Genomic DNA, 11,008 nt, shown 5'->3' with positions numbered 1-11,008 from the left:
GAAATTTCTGAACAACAAAAAAGATGTCAAGTAAACCAAGGCCAGTATTAATATCTGAGGAAACAAAATTTTAGGATTTATACAATCACAGAACAAAACTGCTAAAAATGTAGGTAAATCAAAACACTTTTCTGCATAAAATATTAATTATATTGTTCTCATTTGTTGGTTTTTTTAGAATAAAGAACAAAACTCAAAACACTGGAAAATAACTTGTGAGTTTGGGATAAACAGTAGACTTAAGTCTATTATATCATTTAGAAAGGGGATTAAGATATTAAATAGCTTCAGATATTTTTAAATTAAATATGATAAAAGTTTTGAGAGTAAAAGCTCAGGTGTGGAACATCCCAATTGGTAGAGGGGAAAATAGAATAAGAAAATAAAAGAAACAATTTAGTAAAGCAAAAACAGCTGAGAAATAAAACATAAGAGAAATCAAACAAATAAACTTTTTAAAACTTTAGTTGTAGATGGACACAATAATTTTATTTTACTTATTTATTTTTATGTGGTGCAGAGGATCAAACCCAGTGCCTCACACATGCTAGGCAAGTACTTCACCTACTACTGAGACACAAACCTATCCCAAAACAAATAAACATTTAATAGGATGAACCACAAAATAAATATTTCTGGATTTTATAAAGTTTTCCGATATTTTCATGTTTATTTACTTCTTTCATCTTTTCTCCTATCCTATACATGCAATCCTAAAGAGATATGTAGGCTATTAAATTCAATAGGAACTTTACAAGTACTTAATATTTTTTAAAATATAAGAAAATGTACTGATTAAGGTTCCAATGCTGATTTTATTTATTCAAACATTAGGAGTACATAAAACACATGCCAGATACTGTACTAAACTCTTGGAAACAAAATAAATAACGGATATGGCTTCTACTCTTATTTGCTTTTGTGTGTGCCCTTCGGCATTTCACTTCATCTCTTTCAGTTTATACACATAAAATATAGTCTTGGAACACAGATTAAATGAGATTAAATAAGACTACGTATGTAACAAATATACCATGGAATTTAAAGTAAAAAAAAATTAACAAATGATCAGTATAAAAATATATTTTAAAATGTTAAGTCTATATCAACCTTATTTTATCTTATATTATAATGTTAGATGTAGCAATGAGGAAAGAGTTTACAAACTGCTAGTTCCCAAAATTAAAACTAGTATTAGGAGTTGTCATGGCACAACTCTTTACTGAGTTGTTTCTTGAAATAAGATTCATGTAATTAACAGAAGAAGTTGTTTTACTATTTTTGGCAAATGCAATCTAAAAGATGGTCTATATCAATTAGAGCTACAAAAAGGAATAAGACCACAGGTAATAGGAATTTGCTGTTGTTCACTCGAGATTATTTTAGAAAGTATACTTCTTGGGGGAACATTACTTTCCTCTGAAATTTTACTACAGAATAAAATTTTCTACAAGATAAGACCCTTTTGTTCTAATTTCATTTCTGGAATTAGAAAGTAACTTTCTGAGTAGCAATACATTCCAAAAACTCTTATTATCAGTTAACCTGGATATGGACAAAAATGCCTCGGTTGCTGGAAATTTATATATCCCCAATAAAAATGACTAAATTATTCTGCTACTTGAGTAATACTCAAGGAAACTAACAAAATTAAGTTCCAACACTCAAAATAAATACTCCAAATGGTCTTCATAAGGCAGTCATTAAGGGAAGAACAATAAAATTTAATTATTTTAGTACAAACACTTCATTTAATAAGAAGTAACTGTTGCACTAAGGTTGTGATCTACTAACCTAATTAATGGCAGAAGTAACAACTGGGTCTTCTAATTCATTTTTTGTGTATTGAAGTCAATATTTTAAATTAACATACTATGTGGTCTTACAGAGAGATTAGTAATTTGCTAAAACAAGAAACAAAACAACAATTTTAATTGCATGGTGAGGCAGCTTAACTGGTTAGAACACTAGATCAACAAGGCCAAAGTCCAAGGCTTAAATTCCAAATAGGCTAATATGTTTTTCAAAATAACATTTCTGACACATGTTGTTAAAGAAAACTCTTCACTGGAAGGGCACTGGGGTAGAGTTGGAATCAAACCAAACTAAGGGTAAACCATACCAAAAAAAAAAAAGCTGCTTTTTCCTTTTCAACATAGAATTATCGTTTTGTAAACTACATATTCAAATAACAAACGTTGCTAATGGAGAATTAGTGCTTGGCTTCAGACCTAAAACAGACCAAATGTGGTATTATGCACTACTCTGAAGAGCTAACAACAGGTCTGTCCAGATGCTAACACCAGGAACTTCGAAATTTCCATCCTGCGCCTTGTAAGACTTGAGCGCAGTTAGAACCTCATCTTTCAGAGGTGGGGGTGCCTGGCAGAGGTTTTGAAATCTAGTGTACAACTCCTCCCAGGACACATCTTGAGACTCAGCTCCAACCCAAATGCCTTTCTGAAGGTCGTAGTGCAGACGTTGACTCCAGTCAGCTAGCACACTCAGATAGGCATGAGAAAGTGCTGGGTAGCGACCTGCCACCAAAGTCAAAAGACCCGCTGGGACGTTGCGACAAAAGGCAGCCATGATTTCCGACTTCCCCAGAAGCCAGTGGAGTAGCTCTTGACTCCCCTCTCCAAGAATTCTAGGGCTACACAGTTTTAACTCCTCTCCCTGGGGCTGGGGAGACATGGGAGGCTCCAACAGCGCCACCGCTATCACTTTCAGGAAGTTGTTCTGCGGCAGGCGCTCCCACAGGCTGCAGAGCAAATTGCTGGGGCCTCCCGCTTCGGTTTTGCCCACCTCCTGCAGACGCTCCAGCAGCAACTCAGCCTGGGTCTTCATCAGTGAGTCGTCCTGAAGATTCGGGTTCTCCCTGCAGATGTTGAAGCGCAGCATGTGGACCGCAGACCCGCGGCGAGCGAGGCTGGCCAGACTGTCTTGGAGTAGTTCCCTATCGGCATCCCGGACGCCCGCGCCGGGAAAGAGTTGCTGCAGCAGGTAGCGACAAGCTGCATCCCCCAGGGCCGGGTTCTTCAGCAGGCGCAGAGAAAGCAGGATGTCACAGTGCCCAAGGGCCTCAAAGTTCCTCAGTCCGGGGACTGGACCCACCCCAAGGCCGCCTTCCTTCCACAAGCAGTGCAACCGCCTTTCCAGAGTTGTGCGGATGTGGTCATGGCTGCGGAAACGCTGGTAGACGTGGCGCAGGTAGCGAGCCCACTGTAGAGCCCTTCGTACAGTCGCTGGGTCCCAGGTGCTAACGTGGGTGGTGCGGGAGACCGCCAAAACCTCAGAAAAGCGCTCCAGGTGCTGCAGAAGCGGTTCCATGTGGCGCGCCAAAATCTTACTTCCGCTTTCACCTTGGAGAAGGCGACTCTCTGCGCGCTGATTGGAGCGTCCATGAAATGATACGCCCCTCTGCCACACTATTGGACAAAGTTTATGTCAATCTTACGGCGGCTTTATCCGGGTTCCTTGAATCTGGGAAACTTACACTGGAGAAAAGTCCTGAAGTTTTTGCTTTTTCCAGTTATGGAAAAGGCTATTAGTGGGAAGCGAATAGTTGTGAGGCATTCATATTGACAGTTCCTGGACAGATGTTCAAAACGCTGCGCTTCCTTTCGTTTTGGAAATATCCCTATGCAGAAATTTTCTGAGATTTTCCTGAAGGAGGGATCTGTATTGAGGCTTATCATAATTAGGTAATGCCAGAGACATGCTGTTTCAAGTGAGGAAACGTTATTGAATGAAATTTTAATATCAATTTGAAAAATATATTGGTCTTTTTTTTACTGGTTCTCTGCTAAATTCTGGGGCTTCACGTTGTTCTTTCATTATTAAAACTGAAGCCTAGGTTAATTGAAAGAAAAAAGTCAACTTCAAGAATAATACTTTGTTGAAAATTTTAAATGAATTTAAAATTTTATTCCAAAATTACACTATCATTGTTTTTTAATTTCCAGAGCAAAATAGCTCTGATGACTCTTACTTCACAGAAATAATCAGCTGAAGGAAATGCCATTTAAAAATACAAATAAATGTTTGCCTAAAGATTTCCAGAACAGAGAGAGGACCCATTATTGGGTGTAATTAAGATTATCTATTCATTGATGGGTTTGACAAATACTCATTTTGCAAACACCTAGGAGTTTATTGTTTTATTGTTTATTGTTCACAAACCCACAACAGTTTTAAACATAAGCTAATGATGTATGTAATAACTCATTAGAAAAGAATTTCCTTCCAGTCCTAAAACTCTAACCAATACTATTCTAAGAAGTGGGCAAAAGGTGTTGTGTTTTTAATAAATAAGGGAAAAAGAAATTTAAAAAGAATAATAATTTTTCATTTATTAAAAGAAGCATTCCAGCACCTTTTAAAAAATAAAGCAGTGGTGTTCATAATGATAATTCAGTTTTATTTGATTACTATCTATTCCAACACTTACTTGGTCCTAAAAGTAGTAATTTTACCCTAAGTATATCATTACTTTTAAAGTCCTTTGTCTTAGCTACTAGAATTTAGATCTAAATCTGCAGCCCACCTTTATCAAATGTGTAGGCATCAGTAATTACTTCATTCTCACTTCAAAAAAACATGTGTTCTTCAGGTCTAAAGGGGCACAAAACCATTTAATTATAAAGCAAATCAGATTTTGTGTACTTTTTTCTTAGACACTTCATAGGGGATTAATACTAGGTTTAGGTCTCAAAGTGAACAGTAATCAAAGAAAAATTCAAGTGACAGAAATATGAAAGTAAACATGAGGATATGGATGTGTATAAGAGTGCTGTTAAAACTAGGAGCAATCTCTCACCTTTTGGTTACAATCTCTAAATACGGTAAATTAGTACAGAGAATATAAGGCCAAACATTGGGATATTTTATCAAAATAAGCTGTCATTCAAACCATGGAACTTGAGTAACATAAACAACTAATAAAAGAAAGCATTCTAAAGGAACCTACTTTTTAGGCCCTGGGAAGAATTAAATGAGGCCATAAACATATAACAGTGGATTTTGTGGCCGCCTGTTACTATCATTCTACTACCACCACTGTATAATATCCATGCAGTTTGGGATACTGATCCCAGCTCAGCTCAATGGTAGGGCCTGATAATTTTGAGCCAGCCATGTTAATCCATCCCTCTGTTAACTTAGTAATTAATTTAGAAACTTACCATTAAACCTATACATGTGTAACATTCCCTTATGGCAGAAATTTGTTCAGTAATGGGCAGATAGATCAGTTCCATTCAAGTAGAGGATTCAGAGAGAGCTGTTTCTTACTTCAAAGTCCATGCAGATAAGCACTGATGAATATGAATAGATACCCCAAAGAGACTGTGTATATTCACGCATGCTCATGAAATAAGTTCTCTCTTCTTGGTGTTATTATATATGGATATGGAACCTAAAGCCACCATTGCATCTTCCCCAAAAGGCCAAGATAATCTCAAGAGCAAATAAGAAAAATTAGATCAATGCAGCCTATATTCTAAACCCATTTAGGTTTGTGAAACCATAGTGCTTGTACTAATACAAACACTTTAGAAAAGTTTGTGATACACACAAAAACGCTGGCTATTGTTGTTACTGTTAAAATAATGAAACTTCCAAATACACAATTCCACATATCTATTTCTAATCCTACTCCTTCCAAATATAAAACAGTAGTCACCAACATCATTCTGGGAAATGGTGGAGGAAATTTTATCAAAGATGAGGTTTGCTGAGGGAACATTTATTCCTGCTTTTTGAAAAGCTTCTAATAAAATTTAGCTCAGTGTAATTATAACTTAAAAACTGAGTTGATCTCAATCTTTAAGTTATGTGTAATTCCAGGGTTATTTTAGACACACAATAAGTCAAAATTATAAGACATTATGTAACTGAGATATCAATGAAAACAAAATATTCTGATGTCTTTTTATTCTACTCTGAACAATATTATACCAGAGTTTTCTTTCCACAATTGTAGCTATGTGAGGTCAACCACTGTTGGAAGATATTAAATGGAACATTTCAGAAATAAGCAATTTACAAGTTTAAAATTGCCTGCTATTCTGAGAGTATGATAAAATCTCATGCCATCTGCTTTGTTGGGCTTAGGATATGAATCTTCCTTTGGTCCATTGTATTTATCCTATATTTGCTAACCTTCTCCCCCATTTCTCACTTGTTCATTGTAATATGGGAGGCTAGAGTCATTGCTGAGATGGAGAGAAGTCTAATAATCCACCCTGTGGTGCTTTTGTGGATGCACACCACCACCAGAACATCTGCTCAGTGGCTAGAGTGGGGATGCCTTGCAACCTAACATGGGCATGCAGGCCCAAGAAGTTAGTGACTATCCTGGAATTGCAGTGCTGATGTTCAAGTAACACTTAATTTACTTAATCATGAGCCAGGGCATGTGAATAGTGAAGCAAAGATTAAAACATGAAAAAGCAGATTAACTCTACTACTAAATAAAAAAAGCTGCCGTACAAATAGAAAACAAAACAGTGTAGATGGTGTTAAGCACTACCTTTGATTTTAGGCATCCACTGGGAACCTTGGAAAATATCCCCCATGGATTCAGACATCATCACACTAAATTCAACCCTCTGCTTGATAAAATAACATTTTTCCAATATGAACAAATACAAATGAACTCCTTACTTTTAGGCAGGATAGACAATAGAGGGCTTTGCCATCATTCAGGAATCTGTGTCAGAGCAGGAAAATATTTATCCTTTTGTAATCACTCTCAGAGCATATATGGGCAGGGAATACACTTGACTTCAGGTTCATCACCTCACTCAAATCAGGGGTAAGAGCAAGACTCTAGTAGCAATAATAAAGAGCAAGTGGGCAGGCTTTTTGCGAGATTTCTTGTAGAAACGTTATAAACATTTACTGTTTTGGAGAGACAATGTAAATTACCTTTCTAAAAAATGAGAATAAAATTCTTAGGAGAATTTACTTCAGTAAAATCACAACTTCATTTCATTTGTTCCACTTACAAAAGAGGTAAAAATCAACCAATAAATTACAATGGATTAAGGACTTTAGGCATATAAAGAAGAATCTGATGACTAGGTTTCCAGCCTTATATTCTATAATATTACAACCTGTCTCTTATCAGACTGCCTTGTGTTACATGTCACATGGTATTACGACTTAATCAAACTGTAGAACCCCATTTGAAACCTTCAAAATATTAAATTTGCATACCTAATAGAGAGATGAATATCATATTTACCTTTTATATCTTTAGAATTGTTTTCAGAAGGTTTGTAAGAGACTTAACAAATATTTCTCTGGCTACTGAGTTTCTCAATCAGTGCATAGTAGAAAAGATTGTGTCTTAAGTACTGATCTCCTTTGATTTTGGAACATAGGAAGGAAATCTGGGAGGCCAGAGCCATTCCTGAGATGGGAAGAGTTCTGATAATCCATCCTCTGGAGCTTTCTTGTATATGCACCACTGTCTGGACAGCCATTCCGTGGCTAGTGTGAATATATGCTGCAGCCCAACAAGGACAAGAGGCTCATGAAGTTTGTGAGAGTCCTTTATGCTCAAGAAAAACAGGGGAGACCCACATAAATTCAGAGAAAAGAGGTAGAGGAGGGACCAAAAAAGTGGGTCATCTTGTGGATACAGGTCTATGTGATGATTGCAGATCTGTTTTTGTAAATTTAAGACAGAACTTCCTAGTTTAGAGTGTGTGATTTTGGTCTTAAAGTTAGCATCAGAAAAACTGTTTTATCATTACGTACAAATTCTGAAAATTAGAATTCCATCAACATATCTAATATTACGTATTAGATATTTGAAATATCTAATATGTAAAAGTTTTGTTTGGAATTGAAATTTATTTGCATCAGCAGAGTAATATTTAATCTTATATTATCTTTATAGTGACTGAAAAGAAGAACATTTATTTAATTATAATTTATCTGATTATAATTTTGCGATTTATAAGAAATATTACAATTTTTGAATGGCTTTATAGCTATTAAAAATGGTTTTGCCAATTTTATCAATAACATTTCTGGTCAACAGTGATTCTCAAGAATATGAAGAGAACTTTGTTCAAAAGTCTTCTCAGGAATTGTGATTGACCATTTAAAACCTAAAAGTTACTATTAAAATTACATTTGTGAAGAAGCTTGATTATTTTCTTAAAAATACAAAGTTTTAAATTTGGAGAAATTTCATATAAATTCAACATTTATTCATTTTTTTTTTACTTTTATTTTTTGGCAGTGCTAGGAAATGAACCTTCATGCATACCCTACTTGAATTCCACCACTGTATCACATCCCTAGCCCCTTACATTTAATATTTCAAATATTCTTTATTCATACTATCATACAAAGTAATTCCAATTTTTTGTTTCACCAAATATTTTATATATGTCCCCCAAATCTTCTTTGTTTGACTGATTACCTTGTGTTTCTTGTGGAGAAAGGGTTAGAAAACTCTGCTCTAACATAAGCATTCTAGCACAACCAGCTGAAGAAAGGGGGCAATAGAAAGATTCAGATTAGTCTACTTATGCTTTTTGAAACAGAACTGAGAGAAATTTATTTACCATTTGTCTTTCCCATGTTACCCCATCCACTCTCTTCTTTCTTTGCCCTGCTTTGAGCAGAGTAGTGGCTTAATCCTTACTGACCTTGTTCCCTACTTTCTGCTGAATTGACCAATAAGATGAATTAACAAACAGCTAGGAGGACTAGAGGAGAAATATGTAGGACTTTTCTTCCCCTGCTCCCTGCTAAGGTCCCTGGATTCTGGTTTCTTTCTCCAGAAGGTCTATAAGGTTTTCCTGAGCTTGAGGAAACACGTATCACTGCTTGCAGCCTTAGGAACTCCTATTGTTGCTAATCACTGAGTCTAGTAACATAGCTTATTGGTCCCTTAACCTTACTCAGACTTTTATAAATACGCTTCTATTAAGTTATCTTCAAAATACCTGCTGAATGTGCCCTTGTTTCCTGCCAGGACCTGATACAATTGCCTAATTTCTCAGCCATTTTCTAATTAATGTAAGTAACTGATCAATCAGTATGTTCAGAAAATAATGTATATAATGATACTGAAAACCCTGTCATATTAACACCCACTGTTGCCAATCTATGACAAAATCATCAGTGCTACAGTGATAAATGAATGTTTCAACAGACAGTGTGAAGTCCTTCCATAAATGTAATTTTTTCGGGGCGGGGGGAGAATATAGTCTGGGAGGTGTTTGTGAAGTCTGACTCAGATCGTGATGACAGTAGAATATCTTACTAAGGAAATATGCCTGTGGTCAATTGGCATTCCAACTCCATGGGCAATTTTGGAGGGAAAGAATGATTAGATCCTATGTGTTATAAAGTGTAATAGAGAACTGATTGTCACAAACTGTGGGACTACTATCTAGAAATAGAGTTCCCCAGAAAAATATCACATTAGTACTGTGGCAGAGGAAGTATTAAGGAGAGGTCAAGAAAGAGTGAGGTGGACTGGGGTTGTAGCTCAGTAGTAGAGCACTTGCCTAGCATGTGTGAGGCACTGGGTTTGATTCTCAGCACTACATATAAATAAATAAAATAAAGGCCCATTGACAACTAAAGAAAATATAGTAAAAAAAAAAAAGAGAGAGTGATCTGAAACTTCTGAACAAGGATCAACAGATAGTAAGGGAGAATCAAAGATTAATTTGTTTCCTCATGTAAGTGATTGGATGAAGTTTCTTTACCTTTAAATGAAAGTACTATCAATTTGGACTGGTCCCAGTAATGATGAATAAGAAAAGAAAATCATAGCAGAACATTTGCTCAGTGGAAAATCTTATGAACTTGGTTTTTAATCCTCAAGTACTATTTTTCTTCACAGTCTTCAGGATTTCCTGGATTAGTCTGTTAAAAGAATAGATAATTATTGAATACTATGTGTTCTTAATAGATCCAGAAGTGATTTTTTTTGAGTCAGTAATCTGTACCAGCTCAATACTTTTTTATTTTATCTTGTCAATATCTTGTAATTGTATTAACAGTAACATATCTGATAATTTATTATGTAGAACATAAACAACAAGATGATTCTGTCTACTGAAAAATTATTTTTTTGTTCAGACACAAACTTATCAGGATGTTTTATAAATACAAAATATACAACAAGTTTCTCTTGTAGGTTATTCTACACCCATTCCATGATCTGTGATTAGGTTCAAATTTAAAAAGGAAAGTTAAAATAACAAGACAAACTGCTGCATATTTTAGTCTATCACCCCTCAGTCTGAGAGCCTTTAATGAGTCCTTATTGTTCAGTACAGGGTCCAAAGTTCTATCTTGATTTTGGTTTTGTTATCTGCTATTTATGTTTTTCCTAATATTTATCTACATAAATTTGCATAATTAAGTTTGGATGAATGAATAATGGGAGAATCATAAAATGTTTTTATGTTTAAGTTTTATTAATTCATGAAATATAAATGCAGGTGAAATTGGTTCAAAGTCTACCAGAGAACATGAGATATAAGTTTTTAATAAGATAGTTTACATAATGGAAGAAGAAGAATTTAATCAATAACCCCTGCCCCCTTCCTTAAATAATCTGCAGTTTGATTCCCAGAGTCTGAGCATTTAATTTGATACTTCTTGGATTACTAATATTCAGAAACCACATAAATACTTGAATTAGTTCCACTGAAGAAGTTGCTCTGAGTTTTCTTATTTTTATATTTTTCCACTGTGTGGACATCTGTTTATTAAAATATTTATATCAAAGGGACAACAATGAAACTCAGTGACAAATTATTTTGAAACTGTATACCAATATATAGATTTTACTTACATCCTTTGTGTGTGTATATATATATATATATATATATATATATATGTATTTACTAGTATAGTAGCAAATGGGAAGAACTTCCTAAGAAGATAGCTGAAATAAACACACTAAATTTCTTTTAATACTTCATTTTTCTTTTATTATCGATGATTTTATTTTCTAATATTCAAA

The 11,008-nt window shown here is 35.0% G+C and overlaps 1 protein-coding gene across 1 annotated transcript; it reads right to left on the bottom strand.

The window, feature by feature from the left end:
* Nucleotides 1–795: 795 nt before the first annotated feature.
* On the bottom strand, nucleotides 796–3,374 carry Fancf (FA complementation group F). The gene has a single exon (XM_005335964.4). It carries the CDS (start codon nucleotides 3,328–3,330, stop codon nucleotides 2,254–2,256), a length of 1,077 nt encoding a protein of 358 aa, XP_005336021.1. The 5' UTR covers nucleotides 3,331–3,374; the 3' UTR covers nucleotides 796–2,253.
* Nucleotides 3,375–11,008: the final 7,634 nt, after the last annotated feature.

The sequence above is a fragment of the Ictidomys tridecemlineatus genome, chromosome 4 (assembly GCF_052094955.1).
Source record: "Ictidomys tridecemlineatus isolate mIctTri1 chromosome 4, mIctTri1.hap1, whole genome shotgun sequence".
NCBI classification, from domain to species: Eukaryota; Metazoa; Chordata; class Mammalia; order Rodentia; family Sciuridae; genus Ictidomys; species Ictidomys tridecemlineatus.
The sequence above is the reverse complement of the archived record's forward strand: the minus strand, read 5'-3'. Positions and strand labels throughout refer to the sequence as shown.